The sequence below is a fragment of the Symphalangus syndactylus genome, chromosome 10 (assembly GCF_028878055.3).
Source record: "Symphalangus syndactylus isolate Jambi chromosome 10, NHGRI_mSymSyn1-v2.1_pri, whole genome shotgun sequence".
NCBI lineage: Eukaryota > Metazoa > Chordata > Mammalia > Primates > Hylobatidae > Symphalangus > Symphalangus syndactylus.
In genome coordinates, this window is record NC_072432.2 from 43,774,045 (window position 1) to 43,799,695 (window position 25,651).

Here is a 25,651-nt window from a genome sequence, read left to right on the forward strand (position 1 = left end):
TAAATTAGTTATTAAACACAAACCTTTATTAGGCAATGTTACTAGGCATATTTAAACCACACAAGGGGTTAAAAATAACTACAATGAAAGGCCAAGAGCCTAGCAGCCCAATTGAGCCAACATTCCCTTCTCTCCTCCCCCTCCCCTTCCAATCCTCTCCAGTCCAGAATGAATCGCATGCCCCACTGCACAAGGCCCAAAAAGGTCACAGTAGATGGCAGAGACTTTTGTAAGAGAACAGAAATAACTCAGCAGCTTTGTTACCGTAGTCTCTTTTAATCAGTATGTTCAAAATCCTTTAATTAGCACTCTGTCTACACAAGGAAAGCATTTCTTCTGTGCCAGGGGAGGGCACATATGTATGTACACAGTGTTCTGTTATATCAGCATCACAACATGGAGCTAGTACCTCAAACTGTCTGCCAGGAAACTGAAGCACATGAAACTTTTTTAAAGGCACAGTAACACAAAATTCGCATACATACTCTATTTGCATTTCTATTACCACAAAACAAAGTGATAATTAAGTTTGGCTCATTTAGGTGTCAATTTGTTTCTGAACTTTTTTTCAGCAAAAAAGTAAGCATTTAAACTAAATAATAACTTTCTTTAGATAATTAAAGATTTAAAATATAAAATGCTAACAAAACATAAAGCCAATAATACCCAAAGATTGCTCCTGTTCCCATAATAGATCATCAGTAGAATAGTTCCCATAATAGATTATCCCATAATAGATCATCAATACCAACTCACTCAAACAGGAATAAATCACATGACACATTTTCACATGGATGCTTTACATTTAAAATTTCATCTAACCACGAAAGGTGTTAAAACTTGCAGGCTGGATTACATATATACATATATATATATATATATATTTCCTTATAAAATCTAATTAACTGAAATCAAGGCAGAAATCGATGATAAACATAACTTTAAAAAAATCCACAGCCAAGAAACAATGGAAACTCTGTTAGTAAAATGGGATTTGCAGTATTTTAATAAGGATATTTAGGCATTACAAACTTATTTTTAATCTTTCAAAATGAAGTTGGATACACATACAAGATGCAGAGTATGTGTGTGTATATATATTTATACATACATATATATTATTAACCAAAATGACAATCTTCTAAATATCTGATTAAAGAAACAACTAACTAAATTTAAGGTAAAGTGAATTATTAAAGAGGCAGCACAGCATAACTGTTGGAAAGCCAGCTCTTCCATACAGCCATGTGAGCGCATAGCACAGTTATATACAATGGGAATAATATCACTATTTTGCATGTCGGTATGATAATTAAATGAGATGATGCATTCACAGCACTTGATAAATATCCAAGTCTGTTGGTAAGACTGGCACAAAAATAGTATTTTCATGCATTGCACAAATGCAACCTTTCAAATGGCACAACCTTTCAAAATGACGTAGATACATATATTCACATATATATGTATGTACTGGTATTCACTGTACCACTGTAACAGTAATATGCAAATGACACAAATACTCTTCAGTAGGGGATTGGTTAAATGTCACTTTCCCTATAAAAGAAAATTATACAATTGTTCTAAAAAAACACACATACCTCCTTATATATTAATAGAGAATGATGTCCAGGGTAAATTGTTGCGAAAAAAGCAAAGTATAAAACAGTGTGGGCCAGGCACGGTGGCTCACGCCTGTAATCTTAGCACTTTGGGAGGCCGAGGTGGGCAGATCACCTGAGGTCGGAGTTCCTGGTCTCTCCTAAAAATACAAAATTAGCCAGGCGTGGTGGCACATGCCTGTAATCCCAGCTACTCGGGAGGCTGAGGCAGGAGAATCGCTTGAACTCGGGAGGTGGAGGTTGTGGTGAGCAGAGATTGCGCCATTGCACTCCAGCTTGGGCAACAAGAGGAAAACTCCATCTCAAAAAAAAACAGTGTGTATAATATGCTACCATTTGAGTAAAAGAAGAATGGAAATTCATATTTATTTGAATATGCAAAAACAAACCTTTTAGAAACTTATGTAATTAATAGTAATAATTACCTACTGGTGATGAAAGTGAAACAGTACCTGACATATAGTCAAGTCTCACTAAATAGAAGCTGTAATTACTCCTCTCATCAGTGCTATCATCATCATCATGAAAACATATTCTTAAAATATATACACAGAATACATTCAAACTAAATCCATAATGAGGTAAAAAGCCAAATCTCAATTATTCATAGGCTATCTAGTTGGAGCTCCAAGCCCTTCATTTCGTCTTCAAGGGTAAGTAGCTTTTGACCATCTTACTGTTGGCTATCACCTCCACCAGAAAGTGAGCTGAGGAAATAATTCCAAAACAATCATTTTATTCAATTTTGATCAACAGTTTTTAATAAACAGCTTTTGGAACTGAAAGAGATTATTAAAATCCCATAGCACAACCTTTGAAAATTATATATGAAAAGACTAAGATTCAGAGAATTCCCCAAATTAGGGACAGTTCAAAAATGTACAGTCTGTTCCTAGTTAAATGCTTTTTCCATTTTATTATTGATAAAATGGGGGAAAACAGAAAAGTTAAATTGAAATCAGTTATCCTTGCTAAATCTACTCCCCTCATCCTTTATTATAGATAATCAAATTTACCAAGATCAAATCCCAGGAGCAATGATAATAAGCAGAGTACACGTCAACAGAGAATTAAACAACTCAGCCCGAGGACTAAGCACTGAATGAACATCTATACTAAAATTTGTAAAGTTTACTTACACTAGAGATTGTCAGAGGCATGTTGAAATCCTTGCCACCTTGCAGCCGGAAACCCCAAGGAGCTGGGCCAACCAGTGACACACTGTAGTTGCTCATGGTTCTAATGGCTCAAAGTCCAATGACAGAAAATGAAATATGCTGTGAAAGAAAATCAGATGATTAGCAAAAATGTTTACTTGAAACCCTAGAACATAAATTATGTTTAGTATTTTGTTTGAGGGGGGTGAGAGGATATAGAAGATAAGTCTCAATTAAGTTCCTCATTAATTTCAGTTTAAGAAAAGCAATCTGTGAGCTAATATAAATTTTCTACACTCATGGCAATTTCCATGGTCTAAAAATTCTGTATCAGAATACATTTCTAGACACTTAATCTGTTTCACAACTTGCTACAATCCAATTCTGTGGCTTCTTGCATGCAAGCTTTAACTCAAAGTACTTTACAATACTTCACTAATGTAGCAAGATTTTATTTCAGGTTGAATTCAAAATGATTTTCTCCTTCCCTCCACTTCATGTATTCTTTTGTCTGCAATTGACAAGAGTCTTTCAACTGCACTTACTTAAATTCTAAGTTATTCTAACATGTGAAAGAGACTGCAAATCAGTAGGCTCCTATTCATGCTTTCCAAATACTAAATTCTTTACAATGAGAAGCTGTTTTTCAATGCACAAAACTATTCTCTCCAATCATGAACTACAACTTGTATTTCCTCCTATGGGGACATGGTATTTTCCACACTTAAAGTGATATCTACTTTTCCTTCAGATAGTCAACGATAGGCAATACTCTAGTGCAGTGACGTTAGTCACAACCTGCTTTTTGTTTTATACACACACCTCACCAGGCAGAAAGTATTTGCCACTCAGTGAATAAGATTATGACTAAATACGGCAGAAGTGCTGGGTTAACCTTAATGCATTCAAATGGAATTGGCAGTTTAGAAAAGAACCAGTGCTTCGGTGCTTTCTTTTGTCTGTTTTGCTGTAAGTGTGCGTGTGATGACTCTCCTAGTAGTACTTTCACATAATTTTTAAGAAAAAAAAAACAAAAAAACTTCGAGTTTCCTATTGGTTGTTATAATGGCAGGAGAGAGAGGAATGAAGTTTTCTCTTGTTTTAATGGAATACTAAGAAACAAAAATTCTCCCTCTTTAAAAAATATTAAAAACATAACAGATACGTAATTTTATAATATTAAAAACATACTTCCTTGGAAAATGTAAGCTATTCAACCAAATCACCACCTAATATTACCTGTCTTAAAATATGTTTTAACCCATTCAAAATTTCTAGCCCATCACTCCAAATTCATAGTTGCATTTGAGCCACAGGTATATTTAAAGCAAACATTTCTTCTTCTCATAAAGGGAAAATGGGGCAAAACATTCAAATAAGCCTGGTTTTTAAAGAAAAATTATATCAAGGAAAATTAAAATTACAGAAAATTGTATCAGAAGCCGAAAGAGCTTTTCTACTGGCGTGGTAGTATACTGAACTACAAGGCAATATCACATTACTTCAGTATTGAAGTAATAGGCACAGAGCACTAAAAAAGGTCCACGGAAGTGAAACTGTATATATAGGTGAAAAACTACTAGTGGGAAGCTAATAATGAGCCACACATAATTAAATTGCTTTCCCGCTATAAAAGAAGATTTTCAGAAAACTAACAGGACTGTCCTGATATTGACACAATACAAATCAGAATCGTGTAAAGCCAACTGATACTTCACAGGCAGCCTGCCCTCCTTTATTAATCTTTAACTTGTAAGTCTTGGGAAGAATATGAAAGTTAGGCTCAACTTCCTCTGGCCCCATTCTTCCCTACAAGAAAATGTATTTCATTTAGATTATCAACCCATGTACATGCAACTTCCCTTTACTTGGGCATTCCCTTCCTAATGTCTCTCATTTGTTATTAAAATTCCTAGCACTGGCAAGGTCACAGCCACACTACAAAACCAGTGTCATTTCATTTCTAGTCACTGTCCGTTCATTTGTAGATTCTTCTGCTAGCTTCATTTGGAATTCATTTGCCTTAAAACAGTCTCTGCCCCAAGCAATGGCAATATTTTTACTGGCCTTTCCAAGACTCCTCCATCTAGTTATTAGTGCCCCAAGCCCTTCCTCAAATACCAAGCAGGCAGGAAATAGCAGCATACTCTTTCAAACACGTAGAAAAGGTTGGAATTTCTGTATAGTTATGGATTTTCTTTTAGGGAAAGTCTAAACAACGTCTTCGCTCTAGTACTAGGGAAGGAAGCTTGGTATTTCCCACACTTGTATCTCAGCTTCATTAGTGGGTGAGAGGAGAAAGGAGAACTCAAGATGAACTACACAGAGTGACAAAAAAAGGCCTGAAATTAAAGAGAAATATCTTGAGATTCTCTTTCCCCGCAATGGAGAGAGAATGTAGGCAGAGCTGAAGAACTAAAGCCACAGGCACAGGATGAAAGCAGCCGACAGGACAGTTTTCCAGGAGGGATTCACGCCTAGCCTTGTTTGCCAAATAAGGCTACCGAACGGGCCGTTTCCGTGGCAGGCGGGTTCAGACGTCCTCCCTGTCAGGAAGGCGGACTTGGGATAGGATCTGGCGATCACACCCTAAATCTGCCCTGCCCAGCGCCGCCACGAATTTTCTTTCCAAGCTCTGCCCTGTCCACACGCCCTTCCTTTTTCCACTTATTGTCAAACGCACCGAAGGCACAGTCTCACAAAAGCCCCAACAAGTACTCAAGTGTTAACAAATCTCGTGTTCATGACAAATGTGTTTCTTAAACGAGCTTTATTTCTGGACGCGCAGAAGTTTTCCCCAAACAGGTTACACAAAACTGTAAATACCCGGGGGAGAAATAAATGCTTCTCAGTAGCCTGAGAGCAAAGAAAAACTAACGCGCCTTTTCCTTTGAGTCCCGCTTTCTACCCTCCGAGAGCCTGGCGCAGGACGGGGCACCCAGACACCACGGTGGTGCCCGGCGACGCCGGCAGCCGGGTGGGTGGGAGCGGCAGTGCCCGGGAACCCGTCCTCGCCGGCCCTCGCCACCCCCGGGCGCCCTCCCGCGTCCCCGTCTCCGCTACGCTGGTCCCGGTCGGCCCGGGCTGCGGGGACCCCACGGCTAGCCCTCTGGCCTCACGCGGACTCCAGCGCTGCCCTTTTCCGGGCGCTCCTTTTCCCAAGCTGCTCTCCCACCTCCGCCGCTCCGCGCCCAGAAAGCACCTGAGGAGCCATCCCTGCCCCAGGAGCGCCCCCTCCTCGTCCCCAGCCGGGCTTCCCTCCTCGCGCTCGGTGCGCAGCGGCCGGTTCTTTCCCTCCTCCCTCCGGAGATCCGAGAGGCGCATCGCCGGCCGGCCGCCACTCACCTCGGGTCCGGCGCGGCGCGGCGCGGCGCTGCCTCCGCCTCAGACAAGGGCTGACAAGTGACTCGCGGTGCGGGCGCCGTCCCCACCGCCCGCGGGAACTTCCGCCTCCTGGCTCTCCCTCGCCCCACCCCCCGCCCGGGACACGCCCCTCCGCTCCCGGCCACGCCTCTGGGCCAGTCCCAGCCGCGCCGCGCCGGGGCGGGGAAGGCTGCGGCGGCGCCGGGCGCTCGGGCTTGCTGGGGCTGGCTGAAGCAGCTGCGGAAAGACAACTGCGCTACCGAGTTTCGGTGGGAGTAGTCTTGGATTTTGAGTGCTACCTGGCAAAGGTGTAACCCTACGCTCGTCCGTTTTGTAGTGGGTGCCTTTTTCTCTCCAGAAATTTAAATTGGCAAGCAGTTGCTCTGCCTAAAAATAGAAGGGTACTTTGGCTAAATCTCTATCTAGGCAAGTTCAGCGGTTACTGCCTGCGGTTTTTTTGAAAGAGCTTTACATGCTCTGAAAAGTGCAGACCCAGAAGTTTACCTGTCAGGAAGGTGAAAACCGGTAACCCTAACAGATAGAATTTAACCCTGTCCATCACACCAGAAGACAGTGATCAGTTTATTTTTCTAAATCCAAATCAATAGTCCACTTTCCAGCCTTCTATAGGGTTGCTTGATACGCCCGAGGAATTTATTCATAAGAAAACGTGAATAATGTTCAGTGAACATACGGAAAGTAACTAGACTGTTACACTGTGAATTGGCTTATATAACGTGAAAAGGACAATTCTTAACCAAGGAGCATATAAAGCAAGGATGAACATCATGAGGTCCGTGAGCTCCCCGGCCCCCAGAAGTGCAAGCAAAATTCTAAAGGCGATGATCCAAAGCTGCTCTTTCCCTAACGGTAGCCACTGGCCACATGTGGCTACCGAACAGTTGAAATGTGGCTACTGTAACTGAGACCATGAATTTTTTGTTTTACGTAATTTTAAATAATTTAACATTTAAAACTGAAGCAGGATAACATTTCTTTACTTTTTTTTTTTTTTCTTTGAGACGGATTCTTGCTCTGTCTTCCTGGCTGGAGTCAGTGATGCGATTTCGGCTCACTGCAACCTCCACCTCCCGGATTCAAGCGATTCCCCTGTCTCAGCTTCCTCAGTAGCTGGGATTACAGGCGTGCGCCACCAAGCCCGGCTAATTTTTTGTATTTTTAGTAGAGATGGGGTTTCACTATGTTGGCCAGCCTGATCTCGAACTCCTGACCTCAGGTGACCAACCCACCTCGGCTCCCCAAAGTGCTGGGATTACGGGCGGGCGTGAGCCACCGCGCCAGGCCGTTAACATTTCTTTTAAGCACTACATTTAAGGACTAAAGTTGAAAACGTAATGCCCAAATTGAAATGCGTTGGAAGTGTAAAATGCACACTGGATTTCGAAGACTTGCTATGAAAAAATAATGTAAAATGCCTCAATAATTTTTATATTGATTATATGCTGAAATCATCATATTTTATGTTTTGTTAAATGATATATGATTATGGCCGGGCACGACGGCTCACGCCTATAATCCCAGCACTTTGGGAAGCTAAAGCGGGTGGGTCACCTGAGGTCAGTAGTTCAAGATCAGCCTGGCCAACATGGTGAAACCCCGTGTCTACTAAAAATACAAAAATTAGCCGGGAGTGGTGGCGCATGCCTGTTATCCCAGCTACTTGGGAAGCTGAAGCAGGAGAATCACTTGAACCCGGGAGGTAGAGGTTGCAGTGAGCCGAGACCGTGCCACTGCACTCCAGCCTGGGCGACAGAGCGAGACTCCGCACCAAAAAAAAGAGTAATAATAATAATATTTGATTAAAATTAATTTCACTTTTTTTAAAAAAATGTGGCTACTAGCTAAATTTAAAATTACTTATGTGAGCAGGGTGCAGTGGCTGACACCTATAATCCCAGCACTTGGGAGGCTGAGGTGAGAGGATGGCTTGAGGGCAGGAGTTTGACGTTACCCCAGGCAACATAGCAAGACCCATCTCTACAAAAAATTCAAAAAATTAGGTGGGCGTCGTGTAGTGCGCCTGTAGTCCCAGGTCCCAGCCATTTGTATTGCTGAGCCCAGAAATTCGAGGCTGCAGTGAACTGTGATCTTGCCTTTGCACTCCAGCCTGGGTGACAAAGCAAGACCCTGTCTCTAAAAAACTAAATAAATAAAATTACATATGTGCTTCACATTATATTTTCATTGGACAGCACCAGTCCATAGCTTTCACCACATTTTTCAAAACATGGCTTTGGGGGAAAGTGTTTCCTAGTGTGAGAGCTGGTTTAGAGAGTCTAATATATGTTATCATGTTTGACATCTCACCCAAAAATAAAAAAAAAATAACAATAGCTACCATTAACAAATACCTAGCATGTGCTATGCAGTGTGGTAGTCCTTACAAGAACTTTATAAAATGAATGCCATCCTCATTTATAGATAATAAAATTTAGGTCTCAAGCAATTACAGCTTCTGCCAGTTCCACAGGGCCATGGCTCGAGTTAACCTCTAGGAGTCCCAACTCTGCCCCTCCTCATCTGTTTGCTGTTGATACAGTTAAATTGATCCTGGATCAACAAAGATTAATTTAAAGACATCAACTGCAGATAGCCTATGGAGTTATCGCTAGAGGATAAGCCTCTTGAGGTGATGAGGAAGAGTTGAGAATGGGCAGACTGTTGTTTACTTATGCAAATTCCACTTTACCCCACAATTGCTAGCCTGTCTCTGAACCTCCTCCTACTACTGCAGTTTAAATCCTGGGCTATAGAGTAAATTAACCAAGTTAAGTTGTCTTGCACGACTGATATTTATCCAAGTGTCCTACAAAGGACCGATTGCATCAAAATGACACGGACAGCTTGTTAAAATTGCATTTTCCTGGGTCCCCTCTGGACTCAGAATCCTTGTAGGTGAGCCCTTGGAATCTTTTTAACAAACACTCCCTCCCCACCTCCAGGTAATTATTAAACTGCAGTGCTTAAAAACTACTTCCCTAGAGATAGTGCTATGTCTCCGGTTTAATGTGCACTGTGCTCAGGTAAGAACCATGCATTCCAGATGGCAGCAACTTAATCTGTTTCCTCATCTTAAAGGAAATGATAATTGTAAATAACCTTGTGAGATTATCATGAGGAATAGAGATAATATATATAAAACATTACACAGCATGCTTGGCACCAACTAAGGATTAAATAAATGGTAGCCATATGAAAACCTTCCTAACCAATTGATTAGATTTATTTGTGTATCATAAAAAACAAGTAGAGAACTTTGACATTCATTATGCAAGTACTATGTTCTTAGTGCCCTATGTATATTATTCTACTTAATTCTTACAACCATATAAAGTAGATGTTTTTTCAGAGGAAGAAATAGAAACTTGGAGATTAAGAAATTTAACCAAGGGCACACGCACACAACTAATCAGTGATGGTAGCAGAGCAAAAGGTCTGATTCCAAAAACCATGTTATTTTCATCGCAACACACTGTCTCTTGGTAAATTCAGTAAGCCATCCAGACCAAAGACCTGAGGAAGATGGAATGCTTTCGAAACTAACACTGCTGAGGGCCATAGAGGCGTAAGCCATAGCAAATTATGGAAATAAAATAACTGCTGAGTAATTTGTACATGAGGGAAGATGAAACTCCTGAGCCACTTCAGGAGGGCATGTGCCTTAACTTGTTTTATAATGAATTGCCATGGGGCCATTCTGACTCCCCTTGTCTGTTTCCCTCATCACTAACATTTATGAAATGGTTGGCCATGGTTTGAAGGACAGCCTGTGACTACAGATGATCAGAAGTTACTGGTCCATTGGGAAATCAAACCAATGTCCTTGGCCTCATTAACTCTACAGGGCTAAGTAATGAGGCACTGACCACAAAGGAAAACATATTAAAAGCTTCATTTTTATCATAACCAGGGAAAGAAAAGCTGGGTTGGGGGGTGAGGGGGAAAGAGATCAAAAGATTAACTTACTTAACAGGAAGAGTTTTTAAGAATACTCCATCTAAACACAGTATTTACCTAAGCATATAAATGTTTTCTCTAACATTTTATTATCCAATCTATGACTCAGAACCTCTTGTAGCACTTCAAAAACAACAGAAACTTAATTACAACATGGGATGGCTGTGACAAGTTTTTACAGTTGCACGCAATAAACTATAAAGTTTCAGTCTTTTAAAAGTTCCTATATTACTGAGTCAATTTATCTTTTAAGTCCTAATCCTGGAAGGTAAATAAACCACTCATGAGCATTTAAAGTTTAAAATCTAGAATGGAAAGGAAGCATTAACTATTCTAATAACTAAAGAAACATTTGGTAATTTAGGGAGAAAAGATAGAAGGCACAGTGTCATTCTAAAGTTTACTAAAGAACCCCGGGAGAAGGACGGAACTAAATCAGGCATGGAGAGAGTGGAAAGGAATAATAGATGAGAAAGACTGTAAAAGCAGATCCGTGAAGCCTAGGGTAACTGAGTAAATGTGTAATTGAGGAAGAAGGCAAAGTTCAAACCAGCCTCAGGGATTCAAGTCTCAGTTTGGTGGGTGGTATTCATAACTGACGTTGATTGAATGAAGAGGAGCAAGGAACTATGCATTTCACTGGCAGTTTCTAGTAAGGAAAAAAAAGGCAATTGGTTGGTTAGTGAGGGGTAAAAATAAGGATAGATAGGATGGACACTGAAAAAAGGTATCAGAGAGTCCCAAACTTGAGATTTCAGAAGTAGAGGAATATTCCTCATGATAAGATCAAGGTTCAGTCAGTCTGATATTTTACTCAGATAAAGTCAGTTCACTGAGGAATCCGGTGAGTGGTTGAGAGAATAGAGAATATGTAGGAGCGATTTTGGAGATGAGATGGAAACTAACATGTGGGTCAATAATTGTAAAAATCTGTTATATGAAGACATTACAGTAACTACTCCCTTATATTCAGAAGATACATTTCAAGACCCCCAGTAGATGCCTGAAACCAGAATAGTACCTAACCCTACATATACTATGCATGAATTTCTTTTTCATTCACTATTTCATGGATAGAAGATTCATTCTTACCATAGATCTTAGTAACTTCAGCATACAATTTTTTTATTTCCTCATTAAGTCGAGAACTTTCACCTTTTCACTCAAAGGAAGTGATTTATGGTTTCTCTTTGGCATGTCCGAAATACCAGCATCACTACTTTTATGCTTTGGGGCCACTGTTAAGTAAAATAAGGATTACTTGAACATAAGCACTGCCATACAGGGACAGTAGAACTAATAACCAAGATGGCTGCTAAGTGACTAACAGGGTGGGTAGTATATGCAGCATGAATATGCTGGACAAAGGAATGATTCATGTCCTGGGTGGGATGGAGCAGGACGGTGTGAGATTTCATCACACTGTGCAGAACAGCGTGCAATTTAAGACATGAATTTTTCTAATGGAATTTTTCCATTGAATATTTTTGGACTGCAGTTGACTATGAGTAACTGAAACTGCAGAAAGTGAAAACATGGATAAGGGGGGACTACTATATTTTAAGAACATTAAAGTAAGAAATGGACCTGGAGCAGAATTTCCCAATTAGTTGATTGTGCCAAGAAATTAATCTTCTCAACCTGGGAGGTGGGGCAGACTGGAATTGGAAGCCTCATCCATTTCCCCAGTTTCCAAGTTTGCCTTGATGTGAAAAGAGTTGAGAAGCACTGTGTTAAGATGCCAAAAAGAGATAAATGAAAAGATCATTAGCTTGTCATTTATCTCATTAGCATTATGTACTCATCGTAATGCCTTCCACATTTCTACTAAGGAGTTAAGGAAAATGTGAAGAAAAAAAAAAGGACACGGAGAATGCTCACTGTGATAATGCTCAGTTAGAAAGATCTTACTTATAAAAGGTAGTAGTAGAAGACACCCTGCCCATACCACTATACAGAGTCCTTTATTAAATTATTTTCAATTAAACACATTTGAGTATACCATCACTTTCCTCTCAAGACCCTGACTAACACATTATGTCATCAACATCTTTGCATAAATCACTAAAATGCTATGCACTCTTATTTAGTGTCTATCATGCACCAAAGATATAAGTTATGTCAAAAGCAAATTCATTTTTTGGAAAAATATTGGAATTTTTGCTTCTTGGATTTTTTAAATTGCTGACTTTTTAAATTAGACACTTCATTTTTTAGAAGCATTTTCATTAAAGTGGTATGGTATAAGCCACCATCATTTAAAATCTTGAAATAAATGTCTTTTTTTTTTTTCATTATCAACTTTCTAACCAATAAAAGAGCTAGTACCAACTGTGAATATTCTGAATCACAAATATATTTTTTTTGAGATGGAGTCTCACTCTGCCTCCAGACTGGAGTACAGTGGGGCGATCTTGGCTCACTGCAACCTCCACCTCCCAGGTTCAAGCAATTCTCCTGCCTCAGCCTCCCAAGTAGCTGGAACCACAGATGCGTGCCACCACGCCCAGCTAATTTTTGTATTTTTAGTAGAAACAGGGTTTCACCATGTTGGCCAAGATGGTCTTGATCTCTTGACCTCGTCATCTGCCTGCCTCGGCCTCCCAAAGTGCTGGGATTACAGGCATGAGCCACTGCGTGCCCGGCCATTAATTGGCTTTTAAATCTCAATTTGGTTTTTGGTCCTAAACTACTGATCTAATCTTTGCTGATTCATTAGATAGTCTTTCTCATGTCTGGGTTTAGAATTTCTGAAGCTTTTCCATGGATCTTTCCATCAATAGCAGGGCTCTGAGGACATAATTATTAACAAGGCAAATGTACAAATGAGGTCTTAAAGTAAGTGGCATTTTGGATTAGAAAGATCCTTGGAGAAACCTAATCTTAACATGCTTTATTTACAGGAAAATCTCTCCACTCGAAAAATAGCACCTCTACTAAGTGTTTTTTAAATCCGTTTATATACTCTGGGAAAGCAAGGAAACTAATATTTTGGTTGGAAGATACCCACATTTATAGTCATAGTGGAATGCATTAAGGCATGTCATTCCTAGCCAAAATGTAAGGGATATAGTCCTAAGAGTGATGAATCAATGCATTAAAAACCTGATTAAAGCATAGAATTGTTTCTAAAATAAGGAGTACTATGAAAGAATGATTGTGGATCAATAACATATACTAAAACTAGACTATCCCACTGATAATATTTAATTTATACATCACAGCAAATTCTGCCAGTCTGTGCAATATGCACATACCTATCAACATTTAATTTCATAAAATTAATTCTGGGAGTATTATCAAAGCCACTTTCAGCTGTGAAAAGGTTAACAGATGAAGAAAGTAAGCAAGACAATTTTTTAAACTATGGGAATATGAAACTGAAATCTAAATATTTTCATGATCTGATTATTCTACATGACAAAATGTTTTCTAAACAATACTCTAGCCAAAGTTTGAGGCCTGCTTCTTCTCAAAATTTAAAGGTATGAACAAAATAACAGGAGTTTTGCTAGGTATGAATAACAAAATCTAACCATTTTCAGTTAAATATTATTTTACACATTAATGCTTACATTTTAAAATTCATGGAAAAAGTGCAACTATAAATGTTATCAATAGTTGCCCTCTAGGTGGTGAAACTTGCTGTCATTTTATTATACTTCTATTTGCTTTTTATACTTTCCAAATTTTCTATGAAAATATTTTACTTTTATAATAAACTAAAAATTAGGAGTAGCAGTATTGGTACGTATCAATACACATAATGTTGTTATATACACATACTTTGGTTATATACATTCATATACACATAACAAATACGTGTGGAACAAATGGGAATTTTGAATTATAACAATTTCTTATTAAACATTTAATAAAAGCTAAATACTCTTTCTGAATCCTTCATATATGTTGACTTATTTCATCCTCACAGCAGCCTAGATACTTACATTATAGTTTCTTCAGATAAGAAAATGAAGACACAGGGTAATGTAACTTGCCCACAGTTGTACATCTAGCTAGTATAGGCAGATCCAGGTTTTAAAGCCAGACAACCTGCCTATATGAGTATGTACTTAACTAAAATACATGGCTGCTGTTACAGAGTATATCATGGAAGTTTGTATCTCTGAAATTCTCTTTTTTTTTTTTTTTTTTTTGAGACGGAGTCTCACTCTGTCGCCAGGCTGGAGTGCAGTGGCGCAATCTCAGCTCGCTGCAACCTCCGCTTCCCGGGTTCAAGTGATTCTCTTGCCTCAGCCTCCCAAGTAGCGGATTCAGGATCTAATTCAGGATCATAAACTTTCTTGACTATTTTTATGTTTTGCATAAGTGACACACAGCATTAGGTAAACTACAATAAGGTAAAATGATAAATTATAATAAAAGTCACTTCAGGATTGGCAGATAAATCTCTAAACGTCATTGTGAAAAATATTTACTCAAATCGTTTAAGCTGAAACCCTTATTTCTTTTAAGATTTATAGCCTTTCCTACAGAAAGGGGGCTCTTGATAATAATAACTTATTTTTCAGTATGCGAAAAAGCAGAAAAACCAAATTTAAATCTTCACAGAATGTTTAGTTTTCTCTATGAATTTCTTCTAGGAAGGAAAATATGGGGACATATATATGGTTGTTCATTAATACCAGTCAAACATCCAAATTAAATCTAAAAAATAAAATATTTACAAGTTTGATCTAGGTAAAACCAAACTATTAGACATTTTAATTATGTAATTTTATTTTGGGGTTTTAAAATTTAAACCGAGAACTTGATATAGACACACCTTAATCAATGTTCATAGAGCAATCTTAATCAGTTATATTAAATGTTAAAAGATAATTTTGATAATTTTTAAACAAACACCGTGAACACACCAGTTAAAGAAATACAAAAAGGGTACTGTGAAGAACATAGGCAAAATAAATACCACATTTTCCAAATTAACATCAATTGAAACATGTATTGGACCGATAAGTCTCTGAAAGAGATTTAATCTTCCAGAAGGGGGAAAAAACTAAAGACATTTCTAGTTTTCTTTATATTTATATGGTCAGATTCCTTGACAAATCCCCGTTGTCTTGTTATATTTAATATAGTTTTATATTATTTATAATTTATATTATTTAGTAAATTTGTTATTTAGAAACATATTATTAAACGTATATATATAGTGGCAATTAAATCAGTGTGTTATCATTTTGGAACTTAGACCCTGTAACACTAAAGTGTTTCTAGCCCAAAGATGGAAATATATATAAATTTTGAACAAGAGATCCCCTTGGCATACAAGAGGATAGAGACCTTGCATAAAAAAAAAAAAAAAAATCCAGCTTCTGATTCTTTCATCAATACAGCAGAAACACATTCCCCCTAGGAAAATAAAAATGCTACCTCTTTAAAAAACACTTCAACATGATTAGCAAGGGAAAATGAGTAACAATCCCTCCTAGAAAAGAAATGAGTTGGTTCATTACAACTGGAGCCAAAGTATCAACTGTTATACCCAGATCCAAATATAGTGCCTTCTGGCACAGAAAGAACTCAGAGCCAGAGGCAGAGCTGGTGGACACCTGATAGCATTGCCCAAGTAACTGGAGCTAAAGTTTTACTTGTTGTGGAGACAAATACACCGAAAATCCAGGCAGAGAACAAATCACATTACCTCCATTTTAGAAAGTACTTTGAAGATGGATTTTAAATCTCCTGGTATGTCTTGTTTGTTTTTTGTTTTGGTTTTACTTTTTAAATTTTCAAAAATACACAAAATAGAATATTATAATGAACACTCAAGAATAATATAATGAATAGCCTCAATAATTACCATCATTAATATAATTTACTTTTGGGTTTTTGTTATTGCTGTTTTGTTTTGTTTTGAAACAGGATCTTGCTCTGTCACCCAGGCTGGAGTGCAATGGTGCAATCATAACTCACTGCAGCCTCGATCTCCTGGGCTCAAGCCGATCCTCCCACCTCAGACTCCCAAGTAGCTAGAATTGCAGGCATGGGACACCACACCCAGCTATTTTTGTTTTATTTATTTTTTTGTTGTTGAGACAAGGTCTCACTACGTTGCCCAGGCTGGTCTCAGACTCCTGGCTTCGAGTGATAGTCCCGGGATTACTTTAATTTAAACTAAAGTTTTAAACATGTTTTAAACAAACATAAGTATTACACATGTCAAGATTTCACAAACTATTTTTCAGGTTAAATGAAAGAATGTGAGTTTCAGTTCATCCATATTGCAGTTCAAAAGTTGGTAAAAAAAAAAAAAATGTTTGGCAGGGTTTTTTGTTTTGTTTTTTTCCAAATGGAAACTCTCAGGGCAAGTAAACCTTGGTGAAGTTCCATCAGTTTAAAACTGAGTATGCTCAGAAATTCACTTTTATTAGTCCAACTACTAAATAGACAGACGTTCAGGGACTCAATTCATGTTAAAAATCAAGCTTGCTAGAAGCTTGTAAAAAACCCAGAGGTGGCCAAGTGCAGTGTCTCACGCCTGTAATCCCAGCACTTTGGGAGGCCGAGGGAGGCGGATTACCTGAGGTCAGGAGTTCGAGACCAGCCTGGCCAACATAGTGAAACCCTGTCTCTACTAAAAATACAAAAATTAGCCGGGCATGGTGGCACACGCCTGTAATCACAGCTACTGGGGAGGCTGAGGCAGGAGAATTGCTTGAGCCGGGGAGGTGGAGGTTGCAGTGAGCCGAGATGGCACCACTGCACTCCAGTCTGGCTGACAGAACAAGGTTCTGTCTCACAAACAAAAAAAAAAAAAGAAAAGAAAAGAAAAAAAAAACCCAGAGGTTGAATTTGTTAATTTACACTAAAAGGTTACCTGTGAAGCAATCTGAATCTTCATATCATTTTACTTCCAGGAGGGAAGTCTAATTGAAAAATAAAATTTAGGTCAGAAGTTTGCTTGGTAAGTATAGAATCAGAGTAAAAGGTGCAAGAAGTTAAGGAGAAGCCTCAACCCATTGGATAACCAAATGGACTCCGCTTGTAGGGTGATGACTTCAGCAAGTGATTTAGGATGCCGCTAACACAGCTTCCACAGGCTGCAGTTGGAAAACACTAATAAGGGCTTAGTTTCAAATTCTTCCTTGTCGAAGGGCCTAATTTCTATTTCTTTCTATTAATAAAACACCTCATTATGAAGAGATACTATTTCTTTTTTTTTTTTTTTTGAGATGGAGTCTCGCTCTGTCACCCAGGCTGGAGTGCAGTGGCGCGATCTCGGCTCACTGCAAGCTTCGCCTCCCGGGTTCACACCATTCTCCTGCCTCAGCCTCCCGAGTAGTTGGGACTACAGGCACCCACCACCACACCCGGCTAATTTTTTGTATTTTTAGTAGAGACAGGTTTTCACCGTGTTAGCCAGGATGGTCTCCAGATCACGAGATCTGCCCACCTCAGCCTCTCAAAGTGCTGGGATTACAGGCGTGAGACACTGCGCCCGGCCAGAGATACCATTTCCAAGGTTGTAGCTTACCTACATGAGTAGCATTCTAAATTAATGTCGTCCCTCTTCAGGGAAACTCCCAGGCCCCTTGCTGAAGGTTAGGAAGCAACCGACTGAGCAACTATTGGCTCCCCGGCGTGCTATCTACCACAACTCAGGTCATTTAGATTTGAACACTGGCAAAACACAAATGCAGATTTTTCCTGTTTCTCCAGATTTCAGAGAAAAGACTACAGTTGTTTGATTGCTTTTTCTGAGATGGTTAAAGAAAGACTAGCCTGTAAACCAATTTCCAAGGGTTGGCTTCCCAAAGAATCAAAGTTCTTACTTAGATTTTCAGGTTGAACACCAGAAAAACACATTTTCATCTTTTTCCAGGCTTGTTGACCCTATTAATATTTGTTTCTCTCTAAGATTAATAAAACAGATTCTGTCTTTCCTTTGTGCATGTATATGCTATCAATTTATTATTATATATTAGCTTTTCTTTATCAAAGGGTTGAAAATTGAAACAAATTCAAGACTTCTTACAGTATTAAAATTTCTGTTTCATTCGTTCTGTCTCATACTGTGAACAGGAATAAATGAGAAGCTTTCAACAGGCCTGGAGGTTTCATGACTTCCTTCATTTGTTCTAAGTGGCTTCCTTTCTAGCCCAACCCTCACCAATTCATAAGAATTTGACCTGATCAACCACCCTGCTCTGAAGGAGAAAAGATTTCTTTTCCCACCAGTGGCTAAAATATGGCTGAAGCACCTGTAACTAAAAGCAAATTGTCAAGAAACAAGCATACAAATTTATTTAAGTTCTATGGGACTCGAGAGCCTTCAGAAATGAAGAACCAAAGAAAAAGGGAAATCAGTGTATTTTTTTTGCTAAGTTTGATGAAAGAGTGGATAGCTGTAGAGAAGGATGACTGCACAAAAGGGGTATGATATAATGGTAATAAACTGGGGGAAACTTAGTTTGTTCAGATTCTTCTCTGTGTCTCTGTGTCTTCAGAGATAAGGACATTCCTTTCCTCTAGGTTTAGGGAGGGCATCTCTCACAAAAGGGTCTTATAACCTGCTTCAGAGGAAGGTCAGATAATTCTTTTATGGCCTGCTTCATTGGAGAAGAGTGTGGAGAAAGACTTCCTGCTTCTGCTGCTTTCTTAAATGCCAAGGTGCCATATACTGGGGTACTGTGCCTTGAACCCCGTCACTCTTTACTGACACAAATTCTTAAAAATTAATTTTATCCAGAGGAATATTAGAGATCATTTTATTATACCCTTATTGATTGCCAACGCATTTTGATTCTTGCATTTATAAAGAATAGCTTCCTCTTCTGCTTGTCTGTTCCAAGACAGTTGACTGGAAGACTATGTAGTGACAGAATCACCGGGATGCAGAAAGTTATAGAAGAAATTTTCTTGCTATAGCATTTAGGTATGAGTAACATCTCTGAAATAAGGACATTTGGTTATCTTATTTACAAATACAATGTTGGAGATAAATAATCTCACCAAAAATAATTCACTTTTTAGCTTTGAAGTTAAAAAAATCCACAGGTTGGTTCCACAAACTCTAAGGCAATTGCTGTGGTTTCAATGTGTACCCCAAAGTCCAAATATTGAAACAATGCCCAATGCAGCAGTGTTGAGAGGTGGAACTTAGGAGATGATTAAGTCATGAGGGTTCTTCTCTTATGAATGAATTAATGTCATTATCAAGGGACTGGGTACCTGATAAAAAGATGAGCATTATCCCCTTCCCTTCTCTTTCTCTTACGAGCTCTCTTGCCCTTCTGCCTTCAGCCATGCGATGATGCAGCAAGAAGGCTCTCACCAGATCTCGCCCCTCAGTCTTAGAGTTCTCAGCCTCCAGAACTGTGAGCCAAATAAGTATCTGTTCAGTATAAATTACTCAGTCTCAGATATTGTTATTATATTTTATATATATAATTCTATGTTAAAAGCAGCACAAAATAGACTCAGATAGCAATCTTCTATTTTTTATTCCGATTTACCTGTCTGTTGATTGATTGATTGATTGATTGATTGATATAGATTCTTGCTCTGTCACCCAGACTGGAGCACAGTGGTGATATCACAGCTACTGTAGCCCTAATCTCCTGGGCTCAAAGAGATCCTCCAATCTTAATATCCTTTCCCTAACCCCTCACTCTTCTGCCTAATAGCTGAGATTACAGGTATGGCCATCCTGCCCAGCTAATTTTTTTTCTTTTCTTTTTTTTTTTTTTTTTTTTGGTAGAGACTAGTTCTCTCTACCTTGTGCAAGCTGGTCTCAAACTCCTGGACTCAGGACATCCTTCCAGTTCTTCCACCTTTGCCTCCCAAAGTGTTGAGATTACAGGTGTAAGCCACCCTACTGGGCCTGTTTTCTTATCTACATAATAACTATCATTATGGATTGACAAGTACTTCCTTCTTTTATAATTAATTTTTTATGTTTATTTTAACAGTTTTTGGGGTTAAAGGTGGTTTTGGTTATATGGATAAGTTCTTTTTTTTTTGAGATGGAGTCTCATTCTGCCGCCAAGGCTGGAGTGCAGCGGCACAATCTCGGCTCACTGCAACCTCCATCTCCTGGTTCAAGTGATTCTCCTACCTCCTGAGTAGCTGGGACTACAGGCATGTGCCATCATGCCCAGCTAATTTTTGGATTTTTAGTAGAGATAGGGGTCTCACCGTGTTGGCCAGGCTGGTCTCAAACTCCTGACCTCAAATGATCTGCCCCCCTTGGCCTCCCAAAGTGCTGGGATTACAGGCGTGAGCCACTGTGCCCAGCCTGGTTACATGGATAAATTCTTTAGTGGTGATTTCTGAGATTTTGATGCACCCCTCACTCGAGCAGTGTACACTGTACTCAATATGTAATTTTTTATTGCTTACCCCCACCATCTCTCCCTGCTCCCTGAGTCCCCAAGTCCATTATATCATTCTTATGCCTTTGGATCCTAATAGCTTAGCTTCCACTTATAAGTGAGAATATACAATATTTGGTTTTCCATTCCTGAGATACTTCACATAGAATAATGGCCTCCAGCTCTATCCATGTTGCTGCAAAAGACATTATTTCATTCGTTTTTGTGGCTGAGTAGTATTCCATGGTGTGTGTGTATATATATATGTATATTGCATTTTCTTTATCCACTTGTTGGTTGATGGGCACTTAGGTTGGTTCCATATCTTTGCAACTGTGAATTGTGCTGCTATAAACATGCATGTGCATGTATCTTTTTCATATAATAACTTCTTGCCTTTGGGTAGACACCCAGTAGTGCAATCCTGGATCAAATGGTACATCTACTTTTAGTTCTTTAAGGAATCTCCATACTGTTTTCCATAGTCGTTGTGCCAGTTTACATTCTCATCAGCAGTGTAAAAGTGTTTCCTTTTCACCACATCCATGTCAACATCTAGTGTTTTTTGACTTTTTAATTATGGCCATTCTTGCAGAAGTAAGGTGGTATCTCATTGTGGTTTTAATTTGCATTTACCTGATAATTAATGATATTGAGCCTTTTTTTTTTTTTTTTTTTTTTTTTGAGAAGGAGTCTCGCTCTTTCACCCAGGCTGGAGTGCAGTGGCGCGATCTCGGCTCACTGCAGGCTCCGCCCCCCGGGGTTCACGCCATTCTCCTGCCTCAGCCTCCCGAGTAGCTGGGACTACAGGCGCCCGCTACCTCGCCCGGCTAATTTTTTGTATTTTTAGTAGAGACGGGGTTTCACCGTGTTAGCCAGGATGGTCTCGATCTCCTGACCTTGTGATCCGCCCGCCTCGGCCTCCCAAAGTGCTGGGATTACAGGCGTGAGCCACTGCGCCCGGCCGATGTTGAGCATTTTTAAATATGTTTGTTGGCTGTTTGTATATCTTCTTTTGAGAACTGTCTATTCATGTCCTTTGCCCATTTTTTGATGAGATTATTTGTTTTTTGCTTGGTGATTTGTTTGAGCTCCCTGTAGATTCTGGATATTAGTCTTTTGTTGGATGTGTAGGTTGCGAAGATTTTCTCACACTCTGTGGGTTCTCTGTTTACTCTGCTGATCATTTCTTTTGTTGTGCAGAGCTTTTAAGTTTAATTGGGTCCCATATATTTATTTTTGTTTTTGTTGCCCTTGCTTTTGGGGTCTTAGTCATGAATTCTTTGCCTAAGTCAATTGAAAAGTACTTTCTTTGTGGAGCCCACCTACAAAGTGACAATAAAATTATCTGACAATATCATAGCATGATATATTTAGCTCAGAGTGGCCTACACATTGAACATATGTGCAGTGCTTATCATTCTTTATACTTTTTCCATTGAAAAAGTTGTAAGTACAAACATCTGAGTGGTTAGCATATTACTTTCTAACAAATGAAAACCCTGCAAGTAGTACTAACTGACATGAGGAAGAAACTCTGGGTGTTATTTGTTGGTAAATTTGCTATTGCACTACGTTGTTATAACAACTGATTACAATTTTAAGGCTATTTTTAAGGCTTTTATTATGATACATCTTTGCTTTGGTTGTTTGTTCATTTTGGTTTTAATTTGTCCCATTATCATCAACAAAAGTTACTGATCTTTTCTTTTCCTTTCTTTCCTTTCAATCTTAATGAGACTCCTGGTCCTTTTTTTGTCATAAAACCAGAAAAGAAGAGCAAACAAATATTTAGGTGAAAGAATGAGGTATCAGGAACCATCTGACCCCAATCCACACTATTGTCACCTAAGCTGTTAGTGCTCCTCTACCTAGCTTCTGTAAGTCAGGCTTTTGAAAGTAATACCCTCTTTTTTTTTTTTGACACGGAGTCTGGCTCTGTCGCCCAGGCTGGAGTGCAGTGGCACGATCTCGGCTCACTGCAAGCTCTGCCTCCCGGGTTCACGCCATTCTCCTGCCTCAGCCTCCCGAGTAGCTGGGACTACAGGCGCCTGCCACCATGCCCGGCTAATTTTTTTTGTATTTTTAGTAGAGATGGGGTTTCACCGTGTTAGCCAGGATGGTCTCGATCTCCTGACCTTGTGATCTGCCCGTCTCGGCCTCCCAAAGTGCTGGGATTACAGGCGTGAGCCACCGCGCCGGCGAAAGTAATACCCTCTTTTACAAAACAGGAAACTGTAGTTTAAATGCCTTGCCTATGGTTTCCCAGTGAACCAATAACAGGCAGAAATAGAACCCAGATCTCCTGACATGTGATTCAATGCTCTTTCCACTTCACAATGATGCCTAAAAATATAAACAAATTTTTTTAACTCTCCAAAGAAAATACCTTATCCATTTCCATGCTGTAAGTTACATCATTGAAGCTGAAGTTTAGCAAGATTAATTTTAAAAATTTTCATATTGAATCTAACAACTCAGTAACTCCTATAATAGTTTCAATCTGTAAGAACCCTTAGAAATTTTTACAAATAATCCTTACCATTTTCAAAAAATAAAAATGTCTTCAGGAAAATGAGATCCTTTGTGTGGTTTTATTTACACATTTTAATTACTTCACTATATTCCATCAGTGCCATGCCTACAAATTTGTCTTGTTGATCTTATATCTTAGTGTAAATGTCATTTCCCTGTGGCAGCCTTCTCTGATTTTTCAGAAAAACTTACTTCCACACACTGTATTTATATTTTTATAGCATCTGCACTTTTCCTTCACAGCCCTTGTTATGATAGTAAATACATGGTAATTTGAGTAATTATTGTTTAATGTCAGTTTACCTTCCAGATCATAAGCACTGTGAAGGCAGAATTTGTTTGTCTTGTTCACTAATATGTCCCCAGCATCAGGAAGTGATGGACACATAGTAGGTATCCACTAAATATTTATGTAATAAGCAAACATGTGTGTTTCTCAGGGTAACTACATAAGCTTTCGCATAGCTGGCTTAAGAGAAATAATCAACAATAATGGTCCTCTTCACTGTATACCTACTCTGTTCAATACACTAGGCTAGGTGTTTTACATGTGTATTCTCACAATAAGCCTATGAAGTAGCTATAAATTTTATTCACACTTACAAATGAGAACACTGAAGTTTAGGAAGATTAGATAATTTATCCAAGGTTACCTGACCAGTGGCTAGAGTTTGATTGCTATAGGAATTTAGGAAATTTTTTAAATGCAAGAAAAATATAGTTTTCTTTATTCAAAGAGTAATCTCTCCTTCTGTCTTTTCATACTGGAGAAAAGGTGGGAAAATGAAAGCACCACTTTACCTTATAATCATTCAGAGTCAAACTCTTTCATTTTGACTCCTGTGTTGCAGATTCCAACTGTAGCACTGTCTTAGTCAATTTTCCACTGCTGTAACAGAATACCTGAGACTGGGTCATTTAGAATAAACAGAAATGTATTTGTCTTATGGTTCTGGAGGCTGTGAAGTCCAAGAATTGGGGCCACATCTGCTGAGGGCCTTCTGAGGGCCTTTGTGCTGCATCACCCCACAGTGGAAGGGCAAAGAGAGAGAGCAAGAGAGGGTCTAACTCACAGTTGTAACAAATCTGCTGTCTGGATAATGAGCCCAGTCCCTTGATAATGACACTAATCATTCATGAGGGTAGAGCAGTCATGCCCTAATCATTTCTTAAAGGTCCGACCTTTCAACACTTTTGCATTGGGGATTAAGTTTCCAAAATATGCTTTTTAGAGGAGCAGTCCCCAATCTTTTTGGCACCAGGGACCCGTTTCATGGAGATAATTTTTCCACAGACAGCGAGGGTTGAGGTGGGGCAGTGGTGAGGAGGGTGTGGGGATGGGGTGGGGTGGGGTGGAGGAAGGGATGGTTTCCAGTGAAACTGTACCACCTCAGATCATCAGGCATTAGATTCTCATAAGGAGCATGCAACCTATAGCTTTTGCATGCTCAGTTCACAGTAGGGATTGTGTTTCTGTGAGAATCTAATGTTGCTGCTGATCTGAAAGGAGGCAGAGCTCAGGTGGTAATGCTCTCTGGCCTCCCCTTACCTCCTGCTCTGTGGCCTGGCTCCAATAGGCCTCTGATTGGTATCCATCAGCGGCTAGGGGGTTGGGCACCCCTGTTTTAGAGGACACATTCAAACCATAGCAAGCATTTTGGCTTTTATGTCTATGGGTTAAAGCCAAAGATTTCAGACTTCTCTTTCCCATTTTCATAAATCATCTAAGGATTTAAAATGGTGTCTGTATTTCTATACATTCAAAGAGATAAATGATATTTTTGATGTTTATTTTTCCTAAGAGTGCAAAGAAAAATAGGGAATGAAGTAATAAGAGGAGATATAGTGCAATTACATTTACTTACAATAGGAGAGAAGCGATGTTTACATTTGCCCGTAGATCCTTAAATAAATGTTAAATAAATACAATCATGGATCAACAAAACAAAACTTTTCTTTTTCCTTCAGACAGATTACTTCTTTTTGGGGCCTGTCCAAGAATTACAAGTGGGACTCACTACTTAATCTCTCTAAACTGTGAAATCCCTTGACATAAGAAAAACAATAGAACCTTATTGAAAGAGAAGTAATGTGCTATATAGTGGAAAATAGCTATTTATTTGGCCAAACTTGATGAATTTTTCGTGTGGAATTATTTGTTCTTTGAAATAACATTGTCAAGAATCTTTTTATTCCACTACTCACTACTTTTCCCTATTTCCTTTGAAAGTTAAAAACAAGTTCTTAATTAAAGCTATAATATATATAAGGCAAAAGAAATATCCAAGGGTAGAAACTTTTCTATCTGCTCTGTTTTTTTTAATTTATTTATTTATTTATTTATTTTTGAGATAAGGTTTTGCTCTGTTGTCCCGGCTGGAGTGCAGTAGTGCAATCTTTGCTCACTGCAGCCTCCACCTCCCAGGCTCCAGCAATCCTCCCACCTCAACCTCCTGAGTAGCTGGGACTACAGGTGCATAGCACCACATCAGGCTAATTTTTGTATTTTTAGTGGAGATGGGGTTTTACAATGTTGCCCAGGCTGGTCTTGAACTCCTGGGCTCAAGTGATCTGCCCACCTCAGTCTCCCAAAGTGCTGGGATTACAGGTGTGAGCCACTGCACCTGGCTATGTTCTGTTTATTTCAAGGCACTTT

General features: G+C 39.1%; 1 protein-coding gene across 8 annotated transcripts in view; it reads right to left on the reverse strand.

Annotated features, from left to right (window-relative positions):
* The window catches only part of PDLIM5 (PDZ and LIM domain 5), a 213,435-nt gene extending 207,181 nt beyond the window's left edge, over positions 1 to 6,254 (reverse strand). For 6 of the 8 annotated variants that reach the window (XM_055296974.2, XM_055296973.2, XM_055296968.2 and 3 more), the window contains exons 1-2: positions 6,125 to 6,234; positions 2,762 to 2,899 (exon numbers count right to left, since the gene is read on the reverse strand). In XM_055296974.2, the coding sequence (XP_055152949.1) occupies positions 2,762 to 2,857 (96 nt within the window). In that variant the 5' untranslated portion in view covers positions 2,858 to 2,899; positions 6,125 to 6,234. Of the gene's footprint in view, positions 1 to 2,761; positions 2,900 to 6,124 lie in introns of those variants that run through there. The other 2 variants (XM_055296970.2, XM_063611161.1) reach the window with 2 other exon arrangements.
* Between the last annotated feature and the right edge of the window lie 19,397 nt (positions 6,255 to 25,651).